The sequence below is a fragment of the Merops nubicus genome, unplaced genomic scaffold (assembly GCF_000691845.1).
Source record: "Merops nubicus isolate BGI_N331 unplaced genomic scaffold, ASM69184v1 scaffold17568, whole genome shotgun sequence".
NCBI lineage: Eukaryota > Metazoa > Chordata > Aves > Coraciiformes > Meropidae > Merops > Merops nubicus.
The window spans coordinates 60,715-70,186 of record NW_008626751.1 but is presented as its reverse complement, the minus strand read 5'-3'; the positions used below and the strand labels follow the sequence as shown (position 1 = coordinate 70,186).

Genomic DNA, 9,472 nt, shown 5'->3' with positions numbered 1-9,472 from the left:
GCTGGGGAAGTCACCATGTGTTTGGATGCCTAGAACAGAGTTTAGGCACCAAATTCACAGCTCTAAAGCAGAATGCACTGAATCCCAGGGAAGATAAAGCAGATGAACTTCAGTGTTTCTCCTCTGATGTCATGTGCCAAGCTTCTGGCAGGGCCCAGGCCTGCCCGACCTTGGTGGCTGTGCTCTGTCATGCCATCATTCCCCTGGTGCCTGGCCATGACCCAGTAGCAGCAGTCCAGCCAACAGGAACCCCTGCAAGAGTGCAACAGATCACACATCTACTGGCCCTGCCAGTCGGCTTGGGCATGGTACTGTGTGCAGCTGTAACCATCACTTCACTCTGAACAGAGCTTCCCTAAATAATATCCTGCCTGTCGAGCAGTGACCCAAGAGGCGTGGGGCTACCTCATTTGCTCCTCAGGTGAGGGGGTGGCCGCTCTGCCCATTCTACATTACTTACGGGGATTATGCACTACAAGTGCCTCAGCATCCTCCCAAACCCTTCAGTACCTGCAGCATTCAGAACCTGAAGATATGGATTTCCATCAACTAAGGGCCATCTCTGCCAAGTCCTGATGAACTTCAAAGACACCATTGGTTGTAATTACTGTTATTAGTATTTGCAGGATTCAAACGTAATACCAAGCCTATTTCATGGAGCTCATCCTGGCCCCATTTATGCCAATGGCTTTCAGCTCATGGTTTGCAGACCCCTTGAGCTCTGCCAACCACTTTCTAAAAAGTGACTGCTGCAACAAAACTGGTTCTCAACAGATTTAATTTTGCTACCTGAGGCTTTGCACCTTCACCAGAAGTCTTTTAGGAATTCATGGATCTTTAAAAAAAAAAAATTATTGAAAATCACTGCTTTATGTAATGCCCACAGTAATTCCACAGCCTTTTGAGATGACACCCATAAATCAGATGACTTGTGTAAATGTTTGACAGGACAATGTCCAGATGATTCTTATGTTTTAACACGTATTTTCAGTCAATTTTTACTCCCCCTTTCCGAACTGTTTGCTGTCCTGCACAGACTTTCCTCCTCAGTCTAATCTCTATATAACTTTACTCCTGGCAACTTTTTTTGCTTACTTTCCCTCTGTTTCCCAACTCTTTGAAGACCTGTATTTTTTGGACCTCCACTTCTGGAAGAGATATTTCTCTAACAGGCATTAGGCAGTGCACACAGGGTGGATTTTACCCTTTACCAGAACAGGGCTGAGCACAGTCAGATTTGTCTGCCTGACTTTTACCCCACAAATTAAAAATAAGCATCAGGAATTGGAAAGACTTTGTTTCTCAGACAGGGTAGTGTTTGAAGACCGTTCTGTGAATGAAGCCACAGCTGGAAGGGCTTTTTTTGGGGGGGTTGTTATTATTTTTTTTGTCTCCTGGAGTTATTCATATCCTGAGTGAGCAGAACCCCCTGGCTGCTGGAATGCGAGTGCTGGCAGCTCTGCCCTCTTGCCTAAGTCTCTTGTCCCCTCACACACACTCCCTGCACAGGAGCAGAAAGGAGTAAACACAGTCACTTTCTTTGGTAGGAAATCTCTTAATGCACTCCGATATTGCTTCTCCTTTTCGGTTGTCTGGTCTGAGTGAATGGTTTTAGTAAGAAGCAAGGAAGTTGGTTTTAATTTCTGGCCTAGGGTCAGTTTTAGCCCCCAGGACTGGTATTTAAAGTTTACATTTACATTTTAAGCACACACACTCTAACATTTTGCCACTACAAATATATTTCTAGCTGTTCTTAAGAACAGCATGTGATCAGTACCAGAGGATAGTGATGGTCTGGTCATTGAGTGAGGACCTATACAGCCATAAATGTAAAGCCAGGAAAAAGGCTATTAAATAATCGCAGGTTTAGTGTTACCAAGAGCCAGGCATAGAAATTATTTGTTGTGATGTCTTCTGATATGTTATTACACAGTGCTGGGATGCATTTAGCATGTGATAATCATGAAAAATGTAATGGATCCAGCCAGTGTGCCTGCAAGGCAGCAGGTAAACAGTCTGCCAGAAGCCTGCAGTTCTGGCCCCAGATGTGCCAGTAATGTGCTGCCTGGTCTGTGCTCACTCCCTTCATCAGTGTGCCCCTTTGTTTCCTCAGCTGTGAAATGGAAATAAAAAATGCATCAAGGAATACCTTTGGGGAAGGAAAAGTACTGTAAAACTGTAACATTTCTTGCACAATGTTTTCCTCTTGAATCTGGGAATGAGCAAATAAGTGTAAACGTATATCTGAAGATGAGACTGTGGCATGAAACTGCAGAAACCACAGCAGTGGAGTCCTCGTTGTAATTTTGGTTGGCACAGTTTCCTTTGGTCCACATAGAAATGGAGAACTGAGCATTTATTAAAATGATTTTTAAAAGACAGGAAATTTCCTAACAAGGATAAAGATAATCAGTCTTATGTCCATATAATAATCCTGTATGAGACAGTTTCCGGTTGCAGGACAAGTAAGAATTAAACACAGATATACTGAAAACCAGAAACTGCTAAATGAGAATTGCACCTCCAAATTATCATACAGAGATCATAGAATCACTTTGCTTGGAAAAGACCTTTAAGATCATTGAGTCCAACCATTATGGATGCTCACCTCCGTCAGATCACAGTGAAAGGGATAAAACTTCAAAGCATTTACATCTGTGACAATATTAATCTTACAACAAATGATTCAAAACACTGAGTGTTCCCCCTAAGAGTATGTATGTTTTTAAGCAGTGGTAGGAAACCCCTGATACACTCCCTTCATTTCAGCAAGGGCTTCTGAATCACCATCCCCTAGAAATTCAGAAGCAACAGTTCAATAAATTATTTTCTGCTGGCTTTGTAATTTTGCTAGATGCTCAACACCCACCGTGCATCCGCTGGCCCCTGTACGCTTTCCCATTTGAAGGGAGACAGAAGGGCCAAGTGCTGGTATATAAAGGGACATTATACTTGCCCAGAATTTTCCCAGTCTGCAATGGTTTCTCCTCTTAATGCTATTACAAAGAACAAACATAAACCAAACGATTCACACTGGTTTATCTAATTTGTGAAAAACTCTAATGAGTTCTGTTGTGTTTTGTTTGCAGAACAGAGTGTTCTGGCAGTCCCTGCATGGTAGAGACGACCTGCGAGCAGACAGCACAGGACTGTTTACCCTGAAGAAGCAAGTGTGTGTGTTGGAAAGTACTGACCGCTCTAATGGATCGCATGGAGCTGCAAAAAGTCAACATCGAACTTGATGAGCAGAGCAACAGTGGGGAAAGCCTTGAAGACAACTACACAGAGCTGGTTGATTCAGAAAAGGCTGCTATTAGGAGGTAAGCATTTAAATGGGAAGGCTATTCTGTTAAGGCTAGACAGCACTAATAAAAAAAAAAAATTTCCTAAGTAATACATTCAAATTACTGTGATTGTTTAGCTGATGTTTTCCTACAGCTCCAGCTCTCCCTTTTCTGCACTCTGGAGGATGGTATGCCCAGCACAGTAGCAGCAGCCCAGGTCACCCCTTGCCGGCCACTACCTGGAGTGACCTCTGCAAGCTCCCAGCCCTGAGTGCCCACTTGCCAATTTCCAGTCACTTCAGTCAGATTGTACTTGTATAAATTAACATGCGTTTTCCAGGGCATGGTAAGGAGGGCAGCAGCTCAGCATTCCTACAGCGATGGCCTATTCCCAGGCATTTCCAGAAGGACCCATGATAGCACCAGCACCTGGGTGGCTTGAAAAAGACATCTCAAAACCAGCCATTAGCCACCAGCTCTCAGCTTACTGAGCCCCTCGGCATGTCTCTCCAGCAGGGCAGTTGCAAGGCGTTATATTCCTCAGATGCGGAGTATGTGCTCAGATTTACCACATTGCTGGCAGGAAGGAACTGTTGCTTTCCAACATCTGCAATCAGACATAACTTGAAGATTACTGGGTTTAAAACTAAATTCCAACGCGAAGCAAAGATCTATTAAACATGTCATTGGACACAAGAATCTTACAGGAGAAAAGAGGTTTTTTTCTGAAGAATTTTTAAATATTCATTGCAATGTCAAAGGAAAGTGTCAGTAATGACAAAAGGCATTACTTGATCAAAATGGATGTCATAAGCCTCATCTAATATTTTCTTATTTTTCTTTGTGTTCAGTCCATTTGCTAGTGATGATGCAGAAAGTCAGAAGTTCCTTACAAATGGATATCTGGGTAAAAAGAAACTGGAAGAATATAGTGAAGAATATGTAAGTTTTATTCATTTTTAAGGGTAATGACAAAGTAAAATTTATTGACCTGAATCTTTTGCAAAAAGTTTCAGTAAACAAAGTTACTCTGGAACTTGATCAGCACATTCACGGCTTTGGAATAGTAAACACATTTCCTAACAGTCAGTGCAGCAAACAGTTTCTCTTGTCTTACAAGTAAAACTGGGTTTTTCCTTCAGAAGTAATCAGAAAAATTCCTCAGGTGATACTTGCACTTCAGAAGATTCCATATCATCTCATCCGAGATGTTCAGCCAGCATGGCTCTGTACCCATTTTTCTGACAGGAGATTTGGTTGAAGGAACTTTGTTGATCCTATATCAAGGTAGAGCTGGGCCTTCGTTGGTGTGTGCTTGGACTGTTTTTTTTCCAGCAGCAGTGTAAATGAATCCACATCCAGCTGCATTGTTTTAAAGAAAGGACATTTGGTTTTGGCTTTACAATGCTGAATATTACACACACAGCATGCCTCCAAATCTTTAGAAAACTCCATGTGCAAATGGAAGCACAACATCTGTTCCCAGGGTGTGCATGTGGGTACCTCTCTGCTCAGGATTTAACTTTATTCAGTTTTCATGAACCTGGTTTAAAGAGAGGCATTATTTTATTGGTCCTGTTACAAGGTTTACTAAGATTGAGCAAACAAACCCCAAAAGTGTTATTTGTGATTGCTATCTGAAATTAGACCATATTCTCCCCCTCTTTTTTTTTTTTCCTCTTGGTGGCAGATGTGACTCCCTCACACACCATACCCCCAGTTCTAGCTTGCTGTCCTTTTCCGTCCTCCTGCTTCCAGCTCAAGCCACGCAGCACTTCCTTCTCTTCTCCCACACACACTTTCAGTTCCTCAAATAAAGCAGCACATCCTACTTGAAGAAAAATTCAATAGCAAGTTAGATTAATTTTTTAAAACATCCAAATTTTTTAAATCAATAATTGGGAAATTGCTCAGATAATAGCTTGTCCTTCTATAGAAACACAGCCAGTTGTGGCTATGTCACCCCAGTGGCCTGTCAGGGAAGTAGCTCACGCTCCTGCCAAGACAAGGGGAGAGTGGGAAGAGGCAAACACCTACTGGCACAGCTTGCTTTGGGGGTAAAAAGACTCCTCAAGCAGAAGGCCCCTGTGGGCTCAGGAAACTTGACAAAGTTCTACTTCTAAGGGAAAACCAGCAATCAGGAAAATTAGTCTGTTGTGCTCAGGAAAATGCAAACTAATTGCCACTTTCTGTTCCTGCTCCCAACAGCACCGGGGCAGAGTTTCCTTTGGAATGTCCTCGTTCAACCTCAGCAATGCCATTATGGGCAGTGGCATCTTGGGCCTCTCCTATGCAATGGCAAATACAGGAATTATCTTTTTTGTGTAAGTATATGTAGAAAAAAGCAAAGAAAATATAAGCAGTGAGCTGGAGCTAGAGTTTTTGTGGTTCAAGAGGCACATTAAGCTTGTTTTGTTAGCTGAAAAGTTTTGTAAGATCATCTGTAATGAAAACATTTTAGCTGCACCACAAGGAACCATCCACTGCTGACAAAACCTTTTTTTAATTATTATTTTATCCCTGTTTTGTATCAGGAACATAACGGTGAATTGATACTGTGAAGTCATAGGGGAAGAACAATATACTAAAATAACAACAGCAATCTTGCTGGTTCAGTATGGGAATTCAACAAGGGAAATAAATCACCCATAAAGTATATATTTAAATTATCCAAACTATCTAATCACTATGTAGAAATAGAAGAAGGATATCCAATATAAGTTTGAAATAGCAGTATGGTTTGAATTCAAAGACATTCACAGATTTATTCAGATTTAATGTCTCTCCCTTGAGTCTATTTGTACTCCATGTGCACAGATGACAACAATGGTATGTGGCTGACATACAGTATCTATACAAAACAGGTTTTGACAGACAGTAACAGATAGCCATGTGAAGTTTTTAATCTGTGGGTAACCTTGGAAAATGAGACAGACTGTACAAAAAAAATGTTGGTTTTCCTTTTTTAATAACTAGCTTTAATTTTAGCTGAAGCATTAATTTTAATCCCCGATGAGGCTGGAATAAAGCATGACAGTAGCATATGACAATAGGCCATCGTTTTACATTACTGATATCTAACAAGCCTTTAAATCAGGCTCCATGTCTATCTTTACACAGCTTCTTTCTTCTGGAGATTGTGTAACTACGACAGCAACAGAATTTGAAATGCTACATGTAGTTTCCAGTTGCTAAGAAACACCTCCTGTTTTGCTAGTAGAATTTTTAACTAAAAATTAATTGTAGATGCAAATCCTGTCCTGGATAATTACTTCACAGCACCTACACTCAAACAGTTTAGATATAGCATTTGCAGATACAAAAAGGGAAGCTGGTTCTAAAATCGACTTCATTAGAGTCTGAAAAATGTAGAATTTTTTTTTCCCCATCTTTCTCTGAGCATTTGTACTAAATAGTATGGCCATAAATTACCAGTGGAGAGAAAACTGTGATATATTAAACCTCACTGAAAAAAAAATTACCTTTGTAATATCTTTATTTTTAAGGCTCTTTTCATTCACACGGGTGGCTAAACATCTGATATGAGCCTAATGATATTAACTCTGCTGTCTGTGCTAAACCAGGGAGTAATGCTAAAGTAACCCTATGCAGTCTTAAACAGCAAAAACAAAAGACACTTCCACTCACAGCTCATTTTCTTTTGTGCCCTACTGCCATACTTTCTGCATGAGAACATTCTCCCTTCTGGTAAAGGAAGGAGTTTTATTTAAAAGTATAAAACTGTGTGGGGATATTGTTACCCCCATGGCATGCATCCACTTGCTGGACATTCCTCTGTTTTCACAGATCATGGCATTAGCACTAACAGGACAGAAAAATCCCATCTACTAAATGGAAACTGCTGGACATTCATTCTAATTTAGACAATGCAGGCAATATTGTCTAAATTTTTGCTGTTTACTGTTCTCACATTGCCCAAGCATTCTCATGCTAGATGTTCTACAGGGCGAAGGCAAAAGGAGGGCTCCTGCTGGGGAGGTTTGCAATGGCACAGGGCACATACCAGAGCGTCACTTCTGCTGCCTGGCATGATTTAACAAGTGCAGCCAGGATAGCTTTGGTTTACCACACGTGTCAGGACACAGTGACCATGTCCCTGAATAGCGACTGCATGGGTGCCCCTGATCAAGAAGGATGTCATCATGGCAGGATACACTGCAACATCAGACATGATCTGCCCTTGCCATGTTGTATGATCCCACAGCCTGAGACACAATCCTGCTCACATGAAGTCTGTCTCTCTTGAAGAGAGAAAACTGTGATGGTCTGGTGTCCATCCCAGCCCCAGGGCCCATGTCTCCTCTTAGACTAACTCATTCACAATCCTGGCTGTCCATGTCTCCTGTAGCTACAGTGACTCGTGCGTTTATAAGCACAACATCCTGCCCAGTCATGGAGTAAGGCACATCCATATTTCCTAGTCTGTCATGTTGCCACTGCATCCTCTTCTACACCAACACTTCTGCAGGCTGGTGACAAGACATTTATGGTAATAAGGTAGGCTGCCCACAGTGCTGTGCCCTGAAAATGCCATAAATAGCTACATTTTTCACCAGCACATCACAAGACGCAGGTAGATGAAATCACATAGGACACAAATGTTATGTGGAAGGAAGATGATAGTAATCAGACCTAAGAAATTCAGGCACCAGTACCTGCAAGGAAACTAGGCTAGAAGAGTGTGCTGCAAGTGCTCCAAGAGCTATGTTTCCAGTGTCATGCTGCTCTTTAGCATTACACAAGATTTCCAATGTACTTTGCAAAGTGGGCATCTCAAGCTAAACTCCAGAGCTTCACAATGGCATAGCAGTAGCCAAAAATAGTGAGTAGCCAGGAGCTGTCAGTGAAGTTGTCACAGTCATGGTTTGGGTTGGTTTTGTTTGTTCGCTTGTTTGTTTGTTTGTTTTGTTTGTTTGTTTGTTTTATAGCGCTAAGTAAGAAGAGAGATTAAAATGAGAGGTCAGTGATAAGAGAACAAAGACTTGACTGTTGCATAGAAATCTGTTTATTTTAGTTGGATCTTGTTTAAGATGTAAGAGTCTGTCCGTATGGAATAACACAGAATTGTCACTTACTTGGACTTAAGCCTTAAAGGGCTTTTGGAGTGTATACGGTTCAACTGCACTCACAAGTAAGCTACAGCTGACACCTCTGCACTTAACAGGGGCATTTTAAAGTACAAACTTGCTGAAAATTTTTTACACGTTGAATTTCATGAGAGTGAGCGAGAGCACATTCACACCAACAGTTGCTGATGTCCTGCGTGGGATTCTGATTTCTGCTTTGCCTTGCAGAGTCTTGCTGCTCAGCGTAGCAATACTGTCGCTCTACTCGGTCCACCTCTTGCTGAAGATATCGAAAGAAGGAGGTATGAGGATCAGGCTGTGACTGATTAAATGTCCCTGCTGTATGCATGTATTTTACCTTGGAATGCAACTCATTAAGGGTGTCCAGTGCCATGGCCCATGTTTCTTTTTTGTTTTGGTTTGTTTTTTTTCCAGGATCCCTGATATATGAAAAACTGGGAGAAAAGGCATTTGGATGGCCTGGGAAGTGTGGTGTTTTCATTTCAGTTACAATGCAGAACATTGGAGGTAAGGGACAAAAGTTTTCTAACTTCCAATGCTTTTTAATGGAACACAAGTGCGTTCCCTCCTCTGTCTGGTTAATTGGCATCAGAGATGAGCCAGGTACAATGTACATTATATTGTACTAAGGAAGGACAGGAGGAAATAATCTTGCCTTGTTTCAGCTATCTGACACTTTAGTGTCTGGTGAAGGCTTGTTGTCTGGGATCTCTCCATGACCAGTGAAGAACCTTCAGTGATGGCTAAAATTACTTGGCTGCCTGTCCTCAGGGAGTTGACCATTTCTGTTCACTGACCGCAGCTCAGGCTGCATCATGTGCTTCAACTTAGAAAAGAGTAAACCTGCCTAAAAGGACCAGCATATGGTTCTGACTTCTCCATAAAAGAAAGGTTCTTCAGTAATTCATCTTCCAGCCAAATTCTCTCATTAAAATGACAGCTGGGTTATAATCTCTCTAAGATGTTGAGTGTTTAAGAGTGATTGTTGAAAGTATTCAATCCACAAAAATATTTCCTGTGAAATATCCCCCCCACACTCTCAGAACAGGTGACTGTATGCTTGCCAATTTAAGTAGTAGG

The 9,472-nt window shown here is 41.6% G+C and overlaps 1 protein-coding gene across 1 annotated transcript in view; it reads left to right on the top strand.

Moving 5' to 3' along the window:
• Positions 1-3,201: 3,201 nt before the first annotated feature.
• Positions 3,202-9,472, top strand: part of SLC38A4 (solute carrier family 38, member 4) — a 16,321-nt gene continuing 10,050 nt past the window's right edge. Inside the window, exons 1-5 of the mRNA XM_008946115.1 lie at positions 3,202-3,320; positions 4,136-4,226; positions 5,493-5,608; positions 8,600-8,673; positions 8,807-8,899. Of these exons, the coding sequence (XP_008944363.1) occupies positions 3,202-3,320; positions 4,136-4,226; positions 5,493-5,608; positions 8,600-8,673; positions 8,807-8,899 (493 nt within the window). The remainder of the gene's footprint in view (positions 3,321-4,135; positions 4,227-5,492; positions 5,609-8,599; positions 8,674-8,806; positions 8,900-9,472) is intronic.